The 16,997-nt window shown below is 53.0% G+C and overlaps 1 protein-coding gene across 15 annotated transcripts in view; it reads left to right on the forward strand.

Moving 5' to 3' along the window:
• The window catches only part of SHANK3 (SH3 and multiple ankyrin repeat domains 3), a 703,681-nt gene that overhangs the window by 491,068 nt on the left and 195,616 nt on the right, over positions 1-16,997 (forward strand). For all 15 annotated transcript variants that reach the window (XR_010600169.1, XM_065589968.1, XM_065590128.1 and 12 more), the window contains one exon: positions 5,339-5,452. Coding sequence is in view for 14 of the 15 variants with exons in the window: in XM_065589968.1 (XP_065446040.1) it covers positions 5,339-5,452 (114 nt within the window). In the remaining variant the exon portion in view is untranslated. The remainder of the gene's footprint in view (positions 1-5,338; positions 5,453-16,997) is intronic.

Raw genomic sequence — 16,997 nt, forward strand, 5'->3', positions numbered from 1 at the left:
GCCAACTCTGTCCGCATATCTATTCAAAGGACACCATCATAGGGCCTAACCACATCAGCCATGCCATCAGGGGCTCATTCACCTGCACATCTACCAATATGATATATGCCATCTGTCACGGAGTGTGGGGGAGACCAGGCCCTGCACCCCTGGCTTCCTGCGATTCACCATGACTCTCAGCCAGCCAGTTGAACAGAAGGTTTATTTGATGACAGGAACACAGTCCAAAACATGTCTTGCTGGTACCGACAACAGCCCCCTCCCCCTTTAGTTAGGTCCATCTGGGGGCCCCAGGGAGGCCACAGCCGTGTTGGGAAGCCCAAGCCCCATCGGGTCACCACTCTCCATCTTCCAGCCAGCTCCAAACCTGAACACTCCCTTCAGCCCCCCCATTTCTGGCTTTTCCCGGCTCCTCCCCCGAGCCTTTGTCTCCTTTGTCCAGTTTTCCGGGCAGAGGTGTCACCTGGCCTCCAACATCCCCTCCCCCCCCACCGGGTTCTCAGGTTACGTGCTCAGGTATGCTCCCTTCCCCAATGCAGGCAGCCCCAGCAAAACTCCCCTGCAACCTTCCCAAGTTATCAGCATTCAAATAACACATCAAGAACATTCCCACTTCGTCACACCATCATGTGCCAGCAATGCCCTTCTGCCATGTACATTGGCCAAACCGGACAGTCTCTACACAATAGAATAAATGGACACAAATCAGACATCAAGAACTGTAACATTCAAAACCCAGTAGGAGAACACTGCAGTCTCCCTGGACACTCAATAACAGACTTAAAAGTGGCCATTCTTCAACAACAAAATTTCAAAAAGAGACTTCAACGAGAAACTGCAGAACTGGAATTAATTTGCAAACTTGACACCATCAAATTAGGCCTGAATAAAGACTGGGAGTGGCTGGGTCACTACAAAAAGTAATTTTCCCTCTGTTGATATTCATCCCTTCTTGTCAACTATTGGGAATGGGTCCCATCCACCCTGATTGAATTGGCCTCGTTAGCATTGACCCCTCTGACTTGGTAAGGCAACTCCCATCTTTTCATGTGCTGTGAATTTATACCTGCCTACTGTATTTTTCACTCCATGCATCTGATGAAGTGGGTTATAACCCACAAAAGCTTAAGCTCAAATAAATTTGTTAGTCTCTAAGATGCCACAAGGACTCCTTGTTGTTTTAGTTAATATAGTGTATTTAGATTTTCAGAAAGCCTTTGACAAGGTACCTCACCAAAGATTCTTAAGCAAAGTAAGCTGTCATGGGATAAGAGGGAAGGTCCACTCATGGATCAGTAACTGATGAAAAGATAGGAAACAGAGGGTAAGAATAAATGGTCAGTTTTGAGAATGGAGAGAGGTAAATAGTGGTGTCCCCTAAGGATCTGTTCTGGGACCAAGTCCCATTCAACGTATTCATAAACGATCTGGAAAAAGGGCAGAAAGCGAGGTGGCAACATTTGCAAATGATACCAAACTGCTCAAGCTAGTTAAGTCCCAGGCAGACTGCGGAGAGCTACAAAGGGATCTCACAAAACTGGGGGACTGGGCAACAAAATGGCAGATGAAATTCAATGTTTATAAATGCAAAGTACTGCACATTGGAAAACATAATCCCAGCTATACATATAAAATAATGGGGTCTACATTAGCTGTTACCACTCAAGAAAGATCTTGGAGTCATTGTGGATAGTTCTCTGAAATCATCCACTCTATGTGCAGTGGCAGTCAAAATAGTGAACAGAGTGTTGGGAATCATTAAGAAAGGAATAGATAATAAGACAGAAAATATCATATTGACCCTATACAAATTCATGGTATGCCAACATGAATACTGCGTGCAGATGTGGTTGCCCCATCTCAAAAAAGATATATTGGAATTGGAAAAGGTTCAGAAAAGGGCCACACAAATGATTAGGGGTATGGAGCAGCTTCCGTATGAGGAGAGATTAATAAGATTGGGACTGTTCAGCGTGGAAAAGAGACGACTAAGGGGGGATATGGTTGAGGTCTATAAAATCATGACTGGTGTGGAGAAAGTGAGTAAGGAAGTGGTATTTACTCCTTCTCATAACACAAGAACTAGGGGCCACCATATGAAATTAATGGGCAGCAGGTTTAAAACAAATAAAAAGAAGCATTTTTTCACACAATGCACAGTCAACCTGTGGAACTCCCTGCCAGAGGATGCTGTGAAGACCAAGACTATAACAGGGTTCAAAAAGAACTAGATAAGTTAATGGAGGATAGGTCCATCAATGGCTATTAGCCAGGATGGGCAGGGATGGTGTCCCTAGCCTCTGTTTACCAGAAGCTGGGAATGGGTGATGGGGATGGATCACTTGATGATTACCTGTTCTGTTCATTCCCTCTGGGACACCTGGCATTGGCCACTGTCAGAGGACAAGGTCCTGGGCTAGATGGACCTTTGGTCTGACGCTGTATGGCCGTTCTTATGTAACCTGAAGTCTTTAAATCAAGAGCTGAGGGCCTCAGTGACTCAGCCAGAGGTTAGGGGTCTATTCCAGGAGCGGGTGGGTGAGGTTCTGTGGCCTGTGACATGCAGGAGGTCAGACTAGTTCATGATGGTTCCTTATGGCCTTGAAGTCTGTGTCTAAGTACCTCACTTTACATGCACACCTTTAGTTAACTTGGTTTAATTTTGCATGTCAATAAGCCCTCAGACTGTCAGGTCTTGGGAGTGTTTGTTCTGTAAATGCCCGGCCCACCCGAGAGCGCTGTAATAAATAATAGGGCATTTAGAAAGACCATTGCAGTTTTGTGAGGCATATGCAGAGTTCTTGTGTCATGGAGCAAGGAGGTGATAGTCCCTGTCTAAGGTTATGTCGACACAGCAAAAAGAGTTGTGTGCTAGCTCAGGTTGGCTAACCCGCTTTAGCTAACTCGGGTTAAAATTGTGAAGACATGGCAACTTGGCTTTTACGTGAGCCAGCAGCTCGAATTCAAATGCTGGCTCCACCGCAGGCTTTAACTCGAGCTGCAAACCCTCATTAAAGCCAAGTTGCCACGTCTTTGCTACTATTTTAACCTAGGTTAGCTAATTGGACTTAAGAACACACCATTTTTGCAGTGTAGATACCCTATGTGGCTCAAATGGTGCCACGCTGAAATAAATCAGTATTAGCTATTCCTTAATATCTCATTGGCTCCACCTGCTAGTGATCAAATTCAGATCTGTCCCCTGTGCCCCACGAGTCACACGGTGGGGGTGAGGGACCTGTCTGGTTTTAAGATTAAGTTAGATAAGTTTATGGAGGGAATGGTTTAATGGTAAAACATAGTAGTCAAGGAAAACCAAGCAATGGTAGGTAAATAGTATAATGGCTAACAGGGGTCAGGCTAGAGACTCTTGCCTATATGCTCGGGGTCTTACTGATCGCCATATTTGGGGTCGGGAAGGAATTTTCCTCCAGGGTAGATTGGCTGAGCCTCTGGAGGTTTTTCGCCTTCCTCCGCAGCATGGGGCAGGGATCGCTAGCAGGAGGGTCTCTGCCGATTGAAGTCACTAAAACACAGGATTGGGGACTTCAACAGCAGAGTCCAGGGAAGGGGTAGGGACGGTTTTATGGCCTGCAGCATGCAGGGGGTCAGACCAGATGATCATAATGGTCCCTTCTGACCTTAAAGTCTATGAGTCTATGAGTCTATGAGTCTCAGTTTCTCCATTCTTCACTCAGGGGCAATACGGGGCAACTCTTCCTCATTCCGGGTGGTAGTGAAGGGTCTGTTCATTTACTCCTCTGGCTCAGCCTGCAGCTGAGGGTTGGCAACATGGGCTTGCTAACTAGTTCTTACAGCTCCATTTGCTGGGACCTGGATGGTGAAGGTGATCGATCGTCTGAGTGCCTGGGGTTTGGGTGAGAGGGAGCTGGTTTGGGCTTCATCTGGGTGAGACTGGGGTGGTGATGGGGGAACAGCCAGAGGAACTGGTGATGATTCTAGGAGCTCTCTCTTTTTGCCCACCCTTTGTTACTCAGATTAGCCTTCCGGGTCCTGTTGAGTGCTCTGAGAGCAGTTCATGCCGCTTGTGCTTGCTGTAAAGTTGCTGACCACCACTGTTGCATTTGGGGCTTCCCCACAGGGATCCAGGTGTTTCACCTTTGGGCACTGCCTTTGTGGGGCTGTGCCGGCAGAGCGCTCTGCAGCTGGGGCAGAACCCAGCTTTTCTTGCTTGGCAAAGCCTCTTATGTGGAGCGTGACACCTGTGGTCTGGGATCTGCACTGGCTCCCAAGTCACTTTCAGAGGTCATGAAAGATGATGGATTCAACCTATAAACTTTTACTGGTTTTGGCCTTTGTTGCTGCAGTAATGCACGGGAATCAGTGAGGTGTCAGCCAACCAGTGCCTGGCTTAATCAGAAAAGGGTTGCTGGCAAGATGCCAGCGAGGGACCCTTGGCTCTGGAATTCACTTCTGCCCTTGGCCTAGTCTTCCGGAGCTGTTTCAAGGCTTCTCTGTTTTCCTGGGCTGTTGGGAGCGGGTGACTTGGGAAGGGAAGATTATTAGTTAGTCCTGACAGGTTGGGAGGATTTTGCCACTGATGTTGAAGTGCCCTGATAGTAGGTAAGACATCTTGGCTGTACCTTAACTCAGGTTAAAAGAGCAGCGAGGACAAGGCCACTCAGGTCTTAACTCAGGTTAGCAGCTTGAGTTCAGCCCCAGGCTCCTGTATCTGCTGTAACCTGAGTTAAAACCTGAGTGGCCTTGGTCTCACTGCTATTTAACCTGCGTTAGCTAGCCCGAGTTAAGAACACAGCATCGCCTCTCTTTGCAGGGAAGATGCTCTCTTAGAGGCAGCATTTTCTAGTTCTGGGGGCCCGAGGCTGGGTGCCAGACTCCTGGGATCTAATTCCAGCTCTGATACTGACTTGCTGTTTGGCTTTGGGAAAATCACTGTCCCCTTGGTGCCTCAGTTTCCCTGTTTGTAAAATACTGGCAGTGCTTCCCTGCCTTGCAGGAGACATCTGACGTTGCAAAGTCAACACATTCATTATGTTGAGATCTTGTTTCCAAAAAGCCCCTGACGTCTCTGGAACACCCTGGCTTCCCTTCCAATGCTTCCTGTGAACAGGGTGGATGCTCCTGGCTCTCTCTCCAAGCCTATCACTGCACGCACCCCAGGTTTCTCACTGTCTAACTGAGGAGGCCGGAAGAAGACAACCCTTTCCGAGGGCTCTTAGGTGGCTCCTTCCCCAGTGTCCAGGCTCGGACTCTAGACTTGTTTCCTAGATTGTGCACGTCCACAGACCATGTACTTGGGCATGGTAATTCTGTACTCTGCCTGTTCTGATCTGTGTGTCTGTTTCTCTTTCCATAGTGCTCAGTATTGGTGAGGGTGGCTTCTGGGAAGGAACTGTGAAAGGACGGACTGGTTGGTTCCCGGCAGAATGCGTTGAGGAAGTGCAGATGCGACAGTATGACCCACGGCAAGGTAAGCTTTCCTGCTCGGGTAGGGTGACTGTCTCAGATGCTGGGTTGAGTTCCTCCTCTGCAAGGCAGTGTCCAGCCCCCAGCAATTCAGACTTGTTGACTTCCACTTACACAGAACTCTCAGGCTGCCCATCTTCTGCCCTGGGTGCCAGGCCATAAACCAAAACCCACAAAATAACAGAAGTTACAGTCTAGTCAATTTGTCAGTGATTCTCTTGCTGCGCCCAGTCCACAGTTCCCACCTTCAGCGCTTTCAGTGTCGGGACTTACGTGCTTGCCGCCCTCTGGGAGCATTATTTAGTCATACAGGGCAATGGCTTCAAATCCTACCACTGGCTTTTTGGATGCCAAATGTGAGACAATTCAGATGTCCCCAGATGAGTGGCTGTAGCACTTTCAGCAGTGGCTGTGATACGACCTGTGATTCACAGGGGCTCCTGTCCCCTTAATCAGGGCTCAACATATGCTTGCATAAGAAGCCGACTCCCACGTGCATCTCATGCTTTCTTCGCGCCATTCTAACACAAGATGCACTGAAAGCAAAGCGGCTGAGTGACATGGAGCTGGTTTGCTTCCCTTGCCAAGTGCCCTCTTCAGTGCCATGTGCAGACATTGGCTTAGTGAGCAATTGCTCACCTCAGGACGCTCTGGCCTCCTGGAGCAGCGCCTAGCGCGGCACGAGTGGCTAGCAAGGGGCCAGTCCATCTGTTGCTTTCCATACATCTGAAAAAAGACACAAGTTACATCTGATTGTCCAAAGTGGCTCCATGTGTGGGCAGGGCCTTCTGGGAAGGAGGTGTGGTCATGACAGAACCCTTCCAACAGCTGTGTAAAACAGGCAGCTTGCTTCCTGTGCGCACAGGGCCGTGGCAGGTGCTGGTGAGGAGTCCTGGAGTGCCGTGATTGCACTGTTGATGAACATCCTGCAAGGCTCATATGGCGCACCAGCTCTGCTAGAGTTCAGACTGAGAAGCCCTTTCTGTTCAAAGGGTCACTCTTCTAATTGTGCTAAAATGCACACGCTTACTCAGATTGCCTTGGAATGTGGTATGCCTCATGGGGGCATGGGGTAGGCGGAGTGATCAAAACTTGGGGCCACTTGAGCGAGGGGTTCCTGCGGTACAGCTCCCCCCACCGGTTCTGGAGATTGACAGATTCTGCCAATGTTTTTTGCACACACCAGGGGCTCAAACTGCGGCTCTGATTGTCCCTCGTTTGATCTCAGTTACCTGACATTGGTCCCAGCTAGTGCATGGATCCCACAGCCTCTGGGGAAGAGTTTAGCTCTCTGTGTTAGCACGTGCTGAACACTCCCGCACCAGACTGCGGTGCATGCGTTCAGAAAGACTAGCCAAGAGTTTCAGGCCACCCAGCGTTCACATGACCTTGTGGCTTAGGCGCATGTTGTGGCTGGACTTAAGCTATTGCTGTGCACTGCAAGTTCAAACCCTCCCCTGGGCAGAAATCTGAAAATGAAATGTCGACCTGTTGCTCAAGCCGCCTCTAGCAAATGGTGGTGGGGGGGAGTAGTTTGAGCAGAGTGGAAATTCAGGAGCTGCTGAAACTATTCTAATTACCTGTGAATTTTTGCAGGGAGGGGACTAAATGGAGTTGGGTGTGGGGAGGGACACTGGAGGAGTGATACGGGGCAGGGTGCATGGGGGGAACTGTCAGCCCCACATTCTCCCCTAATGTGAGTGTGTGCTGGGGCCTGGGAGGCCTGCCCCTTGGGACCTCTGTTCCTGTTGCCATGTATTACTGGGATCTGCATCCCTTTCCCTGCCCTCTCTTGTGAGCTGGGCTCTGGGGATTCCTGCCCATTGAGGGTGTCTAAGCCCCTCTCCCTGCCCCATGAGGGTGAAGGACGTCACTCTGGGGGGTGGGAGCCCCTCTCCTTGGCTCTCCATGTGAGCCCTGCTTCTTTGTGTGGGAGGTTCACCGAGTTGAGAATGGGCATGCTTGGGGAATGGCATGAGCTAGCAAGTGCCCTCACTGGGGCAGGGGCGTGCGAACGCCCCCAGAGATGAATGGAGCAGTTTGCGTGCCTCAGAGCCATGGTTCCAGGCTGTATTCAGCTCCAGGGGGTGTCCTGGCTCAGCTAGGAGCAGGCCACCTCGCTCTCAGAGTCTCGTATACTGCAGCTGTATGTGTGCGGCTCGTTCCCTCCATCCTTCCCTGTTCTTCCTCAAATGTCCAATCTTAGGATTGTCCAGTGCCACGCAGCTGAGCATAGCAAAGCGGTTGCTGATTCATTTCGTGCAGTAGCTTACTGGAGTGCCAGCTCCACTTGAGTTCGGGTTGAGAAACTCTGACTGTTCTAAGTGCGGTGAAATCCATATGCCCACTCACCTTGTCTTGGAGTTTGCTGTGCCTCATGGCAATGCAGGGTAGGGTTAGTGAGCCAAATCGGGGTTCGTTTGAGCCAGCGGTTCCTGACACGTATGCTTCCAAAAACACCATTTCACAAAATCCACAGATTCTGCCTGGCTGTGTGTGTGTGTTTGTTTTTTGCACATGTGGGGCTCAAACCAAGGCTCTGAGCATCCCCAGTTGATCTCAGTTGCTTGATATTTATCCCAATTAGTGCCTGGCCACCCACAGCCCCACTGGGGAAGTGTCAGAGGATGACACTGCCTCTTTAAGAGGGAAGAGGCCAGTGCACCTGTGGTCAGCTGACTCCAGTTCGCCTTAAAAGAGGGTCAGGAGGTGGTAGGTGAGAGCTGCCTGGGCATAAGAGAGTAATAGGTGAGAGCTACTGGAGATCGAACGTGGTCCCTGAAGGAAGCTGTAGCTGATGCCTGGGGGAAAGCTGAAGGCCGGAAAGCAGCAAGAGGCGTTTGCCAGCTGATCTCTTCAGGGCTAGAGAGGGCTGAAGGCCGGGCAATGGTGGAGGGACTTAGCCACTGATGTCTCCATGCTGGAGAGCTAGAGCCAGAGGGCTGGAGGGGTGCAAGCTGGGGAAGGGAGGGTCCTGGTGCAAATGAGCTCCCAGCAGAGAGGTTCCTCTTTCTGGGAAGAGCTGGAAGGGCTGGGGGGTGTGAAGAAGGCCAAAGAAGAGCCTATGAAATGTGAAGTATTGGATAAGACTTTCCTTGGAGCAACCTCCCTTGTTCCCGCCCCCTTTAGCTGGAGAGAGTCTTAGTAGGAAAAGCCCCTGGTTTGAGTCTCTCTGATGGTGCTAACTGGCACGGTATTGCAGTAGTGATTGCATCCGTGTCAACTATGGGGCGATAGAACCTTTCTACCGCTATTCAGTAGTCCCTGTGTAGACAGCCAAGGATCTGTGTGTGTGGCCATAGCATTGTATTGGGCCCTCATGTTCATATGCATCCGAAGAAGTGGGGTGTAGCCCACGAAAGCTTATGCTCTAATACATTTGTTAGTCTCTAAGGTGCCACAAGTACTCCTGTTCTTTTTGCGGATACAGACTAACACGGCTGCTGCTCTGAAACATGTTCAGCTGGTTATCCTCCGGGACTCCCAAGTCGCCTTCAGAGCCACTGCTTCCCAGGCTAGAATTCCCCGTCCTCCATGCAGGGCCTTACAATCAGCTATACGGAAATGCACATTTTTGCTTGTTTCCCACTTACTAAGTGCTCCAGATCACTCCGTATTAGTGACCTGCCTGGTACGTGCCCTTGTCACAGCCCCACCACTGTCCTACCTGCCTGGGCTCCCACCATGATTACTAAAGGTAAGTGGCAAGGAGGAGGGTGTAGCTGCTTTGTCCACACGTGCAGATAATTCGCAATGGGCATTGCTAGGTTCAGCAGCAGGGTGAAGGCTGTGCTGCCAGTCTGTGAGGAACCCTGCAGGACTGACAACAGACACAGCGTATGGCAGAGAGTGTGGTGGAGGGACAGAGAAAGGCCAACTGCAAAGACCCAGGAATTGGCCCCACAGTTGTAGAAATGACCCTTTCCCTGCCCCGGAAACGAGCTGCTGGGTGTGCACAAAAATTCCTGGCCTCAGGCTATGAAGTGGGCACATTCTGTGGGCGGCAGTGGCCTGAGAGTGAGTATGTCGCTGCCAGAGCTCTGAACACCAGCTTAGGGTGACATACAACTGTCAATGTTTGTCTCTCCGAGTTATCCTCAGAGCAGTGGTCCCCAAACTGTGGGGTGGGGGTGCAGAGGAATGTTTGCAGGGCACGCCCAGGCCAGCCCCCATGGGGGACGGGGAGCGAGCGTCCTGCTTCCAGCCCCGCTCCGTCCCTAGACCAGCTCCACTCCCAGCCCCATTCAGCCTCCAGCCCAGCCCCGCCTAGGGTTGCCAGTTTTGGTTGGACGTATTCCTGGAGGTTTCATCACCTGACATAATCTTTAATTAAACATTAAACATTCATTCCTGGAGACTCCAGGACAACCCTAGTTCCGCCTTTAGCCTCACTCCTCCCCCAACCCCATTCAGCCTTCAGTCCTGCTCTGCCTCCAGGCCCAGGCCAGCCCCCCTGGGGGACGGGGAGGGAGCACCCCACTTCCAGCCCCACTTCACCCCCGTCCCATTCCACCCCAACTCCACTTCTGTCCCAGCTCCGCCTCGAGGCCCATCTCCTCCCCCAGCCCTGCCTTCAGTCCCAGCTCTGCCGCTGAGGAAGCTTGGGCTGTGCAGTAATGGGGGTGCGGGGGGGGGGGAGCGGATAGATTCCGTTAATGGCATGGGGGGGGTCAACAGGAAAAGTTTGCACACCACTGCCTCAGAGGGATCTGGATCCCAATGAGAAAGTCTCCATGGCATAGAGCCCTGGCATAACGTAGTGTTGCTGCTGCCCATATCTCAGGGTTCTTCTTTGAGTGATTGCTCCTGTCTATTCCACAGTAGGTGTGTGTGCTCGCCACGTGCTCTGGTGCCGGAAGTTTTTCCCTTAGCAGCATCCGTAGTGGGGGAGCACCACGGCGACCCCTGGAGTGGCGCCGACATATCGCGTTATAAAGGGGGCTGCGTGCTCCCCCCACCCTCAGTTCCTTTTTGCCGCCAGTGAAGAGAGTCGGAACTTGTGCTCCGGCACCCGCCGTGGAAGGCGCTACGCCCGGAGCTCGTCACGGGAATCCCAGGCACCGAGGCGTCGTAGTCTTGGGCGCCGGAGGCATTATGGAGACAGCACCTCAGACTCCTACCTGTCCGCCTCCAGGGGCCGGAGCCGTCATGTGCGGGACCCCTCCAGCCATTCGCATGGCACTGTCCGCTTGTCCCGGACTTCGGGTTCGGCACGTAGCCACCCCTCGTCGAGCCGTTCGGTGCCGCAAGACCAGCTGGCCCTCCCGGGCCACCTTGCGTCCCAAGGCCAGGCTGTTCCCTGGCAGGGACAGTGGTGCCAGTGGGCACCGTGGCCCCAGGCACCGGCATCGCCGGGACCCCGCTCCGTGGCGGGAGTGTCCCAGGCCCAGCCGACGTTGCCACCTCGGCACTGCGATGAGGCAGTGGGCACCGACCCTCTGGCATCGACTCGGGCCCCGGGTCAGGATGTCGAGCTTGTGGTACAGCCGGGTGCAGACGACACCGCGGCACCGACCTCCTCGGCGCCGGACAACTCTGTGGCGCCACCACCTCCGGTCTCTCAGGAGGACTTCAAGGCCCACCAGGAGCTACTCAGGAGGGTGGCATCAAACCCCCAGCTCCAGGCCGAGGAGATGGAGGAGCCGTCGGACACATTGTTTAATGTCCTGACCTCCTCGACGCCGGGACGTGTGGCTCTCCTGTTCCATCAGGGGGTGGCCAACATTACTACTGGCCTCTGGCAAACCCTGGCATCTCTCTGTCCGATCTCCAAAAAGGCTGAACGGAAGTACTTTGTGCCCACAAAAGGGCATGAGTACTTATACTCCCACCCATCACCAAACACTCTGGTGGTGGAATGGGTGAATCACCGTGAGAAGCACGACCAACTCGCTCCTACCCCTAAGGACAAAGACGCTCGCAGGCTGGATTCTTTTGGGAGAAAGGTTTATTCGTCTGCGAGCTTTCAGCTCAGAGTGGCCAACCACCAGGCCCTCTTGAGCAGATATGATTTTAACCTGTGGGGTCCCTTGCCAAGTTTGAGCCCTCCCTCCACGAGAAGGACAGGAAGGAGTTTTGGGCCCTTGCGGATGAGGGGGCGGCGGCGGCTAACGCGGCGCTCCAGGTGGCCTCCGATGTGGCGGACACAGCCGCTCGGTTGAGGGCCGCGTCGATCTCCATGAGAAGGGCGTCCTGACTTTTGCTCTCTGGCCTATTGGCTGAGTCCCAGTCGATCATGCAGGACCTGCTGTTCGATGGTCGGGCCCTGTTTGCAGATCAAACAGATACGCGTCTGCATGGGATGAAAGACTCCCGTTCTACCCTGCAGACGCTGGGCCTGTACGTCCCGCCAGTCAAGGACAAGCCCAGGCCTCACTCCTCTGCTCCACAGGCTCGGGGCAGATAGGCGGGGGCTCATAAGAAGCAGCGGGAGCAGAGGCGCCGGTCACAACGCCAATCCCTCTCGGCCCCTTGCCCGGGGCCCTCTAAGGCCAGGAGGCCACAGAAGCGGCGTTTTTGACTGCTTGCGGGGGGTCACTGGGCCTGTTGCCAGGTTAATCCCCCCCTCCCCCCAGTTAATAAAGTTCAGGTTTGCAAATCGTTTACCTGCCTTCTGTTTGCAATGGTCCCATATTACTGTGGATCGCTGGGTCCTCAACGCTGTCACCCCCTCCCAATTGCCCTCCGGCCAGGGAGTCGGCGGAGGACCCAGAACATGCGCTCCTCCTGGGTCAGCAGGTACAGCGCCTCCTCTCCCTGGGAGCCATGGAGAGGGTACCTTGGGAATTCTGGGGCAAGGGATTTTATTCCAGGTATTTCCTCATCCCGAAGGCAAAGGGCGGGCTTCGGCCCATCCTCGACCTGCGGAAGCTCAACCAGTTCTTGGTACACTGCAAATTCCGCCTGGTGTCCCTAGCCTCTATTATTCCCTCCCTAGACCCGGGGGATTGGTTTGCAGCGCTGGACCTTCAGGATGCCTACTTCCACATCCACATTTTCGAAGGTCACAGGCGCTTCTTCCATTTCCTGGTGGGTCAGGACCACTACCAGTTTACGGTCCTCCCCTTTGGCCTCTCGACGGCCCCCAGGGTCTTCACCAAATGTACGGCGGTGGTAGCGGCCCACCTCAGGAGGAGAGGGCTGCAGGTCTTTCCCTACCTGGACGATTGGCTGCTCAAGGGCAAGTCCCGGTCCCAGGTGCAGCAGCAAATAACCCTCCTGCTACGCACCTGCTCCGCTCTGGGCCTAGTGGTAAACGAGGAGAAATCCACGTTAGTTCCAGTCCAGCGCATAGAATTCATAGGAGCGCTGCTGGATTCCCAAGCGGCCACGGCCTCCCTTCCAAGGGACAGGTTCGAGGCGCTCAAAGGCCTCGTCGCCTTGGTCACGGCCTTCCCGGTAACCACGGCTCGGCTATGCCTTCAAATCCTTGGCCACATGGCAGCATGCACCACAGTGGTGCGAAATGCCAGGCTCCGGATGAGGCCCCTCCAACTCTGGTTGGTCTCCCGCTATTCCCAGGCCAGGGACGGCCTGGACAAGGTTGTTATGGTGCCGCCCGCGATGCTTGTGGGCCTCCAATGGTGGTCCCTCCCGAGCAACATGCTCTGGGGAATCCCCTTCTGAGACCCCTCTCCCTCACTAGATCTAGTGTCGGATGCCTTGGACCTGGGCTGGGGAGCTCATGTGGGGGACGTCAGAACCCAGGGTATGTGGTCAGCTGAGGAACTGACCCTGCACATAAATGTCAGGGAACTCAGGGCAGTGCGCCTGGCGTGCGTGGCTTTCCACCAGCGCTTACAAGGGGAAGTGGTCAGAGTCCTCATGGACTATACCACCGCAATGTATTACATCAACAGGCAAGGGGGCACGTGCTCCAGGGCCTTATGCCAGGAAGCCCAACTCCTGTGGGAGTTCTGTATAGCCCACAACATCCTCCTCCGAGCGTTCCACCTACCAGGCGAGAGCAACACGCTCGCAGATCGCCTGAGCAGGGTGTTCTCACATCAGCACGAGTGGTCCCTGCACAGGGAGGTGGCAGAATGGATTTTCCTTCAGTGGGGCACTCCCCAGATAGACCTATTCGCCACCGCACAGAACCGCCTGTGTCCCAGGTTCTGCTCCAGGGTGATAGAAGGCGATGGTCGGGGCCCCTGATGTACGCCTTCCCGCCTTTCCCCCTCATAGGCAGGGTCCTACAGAAGGTGAAGTCAGACGGGGCGAGGATTATCCTGATAGCCCCGGATTGGGCCCACCAACATTGGTACGGGACCCTACTACAACTCTTGGCGGCCCCCCCTCGCAGGAAGCCACTCCGCCCGGACCTCCTCTCCCAGGAGGGAGGTCGTCTCCTCCATCCCAACCTGGCCCTGCTCCATCTGACGGCATGGCTGCTCCGTGGCTAGATGCGGAGGAGGGGAGGTGTACCAAGGCTGTTAGACGTGTCCTGCTTGAAAGCAGGAAGCCGTCCACACAGAGGACCTACCTGGCTAAGTGGTATCGGTTCTCCTCATGGGCGAGGGAGAGAGGCTCCTCCCCTGCGTCCGCTCCACTCCAGCTGGTCCTGGACTACCTCCTGTCCTTTAGGACCCAAGGGTTAGCCCCCTCCTCGATCAGGGTGCACCTGGCAGCCATTTCGGCCTTCCACCCTCCGGTGGCGGGACAGTCAGTGTTCTCCCACCACATGACTTCCAGGTTTTTAAAGAGTTTGGACAGAGCGTTCCCTTATGCTAGACCCCCGGTTCCCCCTTGGGACCTGAACCTGGTACTCTCACGCCTCATGGGACCTCCCTTTGAGCCCTTGGCCACCTGTTCCTGGTCCCACTTATCTGAGAAAGTGGCGTTTTTGGTGGCTATCACCTCAGCCTGCAGGGTTTCGGAGCTTAGGGCGCTCACCTCGGAACCCCTGTACACTGTCTTCCATAGGGGAAAGATATAGCTTTGCCCGCACCCAGCCTTCCTGCCGAAGGTGGTCTCGGCGTTTCATATGGACCAGGACATTTTCCTGCCAGTCCTGTGTCCTAAGCCCCATTCCTCCAATGAGGAACGACGCCTACACATGCTAGATGTGCGTAGGGCGCTGGCCTTCTACTTAGATCGAACAAGGTCATTTCGGGCATCCCCTCAGCTTTTCATTGCTACGGCCGAGCGCATGAGAGGGCAACCGGTTTCCACCCAGCGGATCTCCCGCTGGTTCACCTCGTGCATACGCACGTGTTATGACCTGGCTGGGGTTCCCCCACCTCCTATTGTCAAGACGCACTCGACGAGAGCTCAGGCCTTGTCCGCGGCCTATGTGCCTCATGTCCCTATTCAGGACATCTGCAGGGCTGCTATGTGGTCCTCTGTCCATACTTTTGCATCGCACTATGCGATCGTCTCCCAAGCAAGGGATGACGCCGGGTTTGATAGGGCAGTGCTCTGCCCAAGTAACCCGTAACCTTATCATTCAGAACTCCTACCCCCCTCCGTCAGGTATAGCTTGGAGTCAGCTACCGTGGAATACACAGGAGCAATCACTCGAAGAAGAAAGGACAGTTACCTGTTCAATAACTGGTGTTCTTCGAGATGTGTTGCTCCTGTCTATTCCACATCACACCCTCCTTCCCCTCTGTCGGAGTTGTCTGGCAAGAAGGAATTGAGGGTGGGGGGAGCCCGTAGCTCCCCTTATAGCGTGATATACAGGCGCCACTCCGGGGTGGCCACGGTGCTCCCCTAGTACGGGTACTGCTAAGGGAAAAACTTCCGGCACCGGTGCACGTGGCAAGCACGCACACCTCCTGTGGAATAGACAGGAGCAACACATCTCGAAGAACGCCAGTTACAGAACAGGTAACTGTCCTTTTTCTACTGCTGCCCAACACTGGAGTACCGAAGTGCCTCCCACACAAAAACTATAGCAATAGCAAAGTCCATAGAGGCCCTTCTGGGGCCTCTGACGCTTCTCCCTTTTCAGGGTAAAGACTGTGATTGAGGTAGGGCTTGTAAATTAATTTTATTAAAAAAACCCTACGTACTTTGGGTTGGAGGGCTTTAGGCTGACTTTGGGGGGGTTGGTTGGTTTGGGATTTGAGGGGTAGAAGTGAGGGTGCTAATGTTATGAGTGTCGTTGCCATGATGTAAAAGCCTTTTTGATGAAGGTTTTGCAGCTTTTCCTAAAGAGAGTCAGACTCTGGGGTCACCTAATCTCTGGATCTGTACCAGCTTTCACATGCTTTGTCCTACGCTTTGTGTCTGTGTTTTCCCAGAAGAGCGCAGCGGTCATGGTGGCTCAGAGATTGAAATTTGGTGTGGCCATTCATAGAATGGAAACTGATCTTTAATATGGCTGGCACCAATATTTTTCAGAGTTCCTTGAGTTTTGGCATGTGTAATGAGGCCAAGCCCAGACAGGGGTAGTGGGGTAGATAATATGAGCTGTTGAGGGGTGGAACTTTCTTTCCTATTTTCATATGTATTCGGTTGTTCTTATCAACAAAGTATACTGACAGCTCTTCGCAGCAGGAGATGCCTGGGTCTGGTGTCTGGGCTATGAAGTGGGTTGATTAGCCGGCTCAATATGCAAAATAACTCTGCTGTCCTTGATTCTGTGTCACTGATTGTGGAGGAGGAGGAGACTTGTTTTGCCTCCTTCACTGCAGTGGCAAAATCCTGTCAGAGTTGTTTGTGCTGCATTCAGTATACTTGTTGTGCAACTAGCATTTTAACTTCCCTGTGCACAGCATCTGCCGTAGTTCATCTATGAACCATGGTGATCTTCTTGGTCATTGGGGTGGGGGAGAGCTGGCAGCTTGGGGCAAAGGCATCTGTGGCAGTGGCCATCAGGTGAACGTGTTGTGGTATTAACTCATCTGTGCCTTGGGCTGCTTCTTGTAGGGCAAGTTGGAAACCTAGCGGTTCAGGAATCTTGGGAGGCACCAGCTTTGGCTGTTTGCTACCCTGGAGGAGAGCCCCCAAATTGTCGGAGAAAAACTGAGTTCTCACTATTTTGTTAGGTGCAACAAGTCAGATGTTTTATTAACTCTCACATGTGCAGAGGGAGAGCTAAGCAGGTCTCTCCCAGGTAACTAATTACAGCAAGCATTTATACCTTTCATTACAGAAATAATGAGAGACAGCAGCATTTTTGTTTATACATAGGCCATCTTGATATCTCATTTCCTCAGTTGTTTTGACTCTTGCCAACATACAATTATTTTCTATACCTTATCTACCCAAGGTCTTCTACACTTTATCTATGCTGAGGTCATCATAACTTCTTACACAGTTCTTTCTCACCCGCCTCACACAATCCTCGCTTCTACAAATCTCGCGTTAACAGGGTTACAGTTAGCCTGACTCTTGCTAACAAACGTCATGCATTACAGTTCCCTTCTGTCAGTTCTTTTCTCTGCTTCCACAGCTGTTTGCTACCCTGGAGGAGAGGAGGAAAGTCTCTGAGCTCTGCCTGGATATTGGAGCTGTCACCAACAGGAGAGGGGTATGTTGGTGACATCTCCAATATCTAGTCCTAAGCCAAAGATAGGATCCAGTGTATGTCTGGCTGCATG

This window comes from Chrysemys picta, chromosome 1 (assembly GCF_011386835.1).
Source record: "Chrysemys picta bellii isolate R12L10 chromosome 1, ASM1138683v2, whole genome shotgun sequence".
Taxonomy (NCBI): domain Eukaryota; kingdom Metazoa; phylum Chordata; order Testudines; family Emydidae; genus Chrysemys; species Chrysemys picta.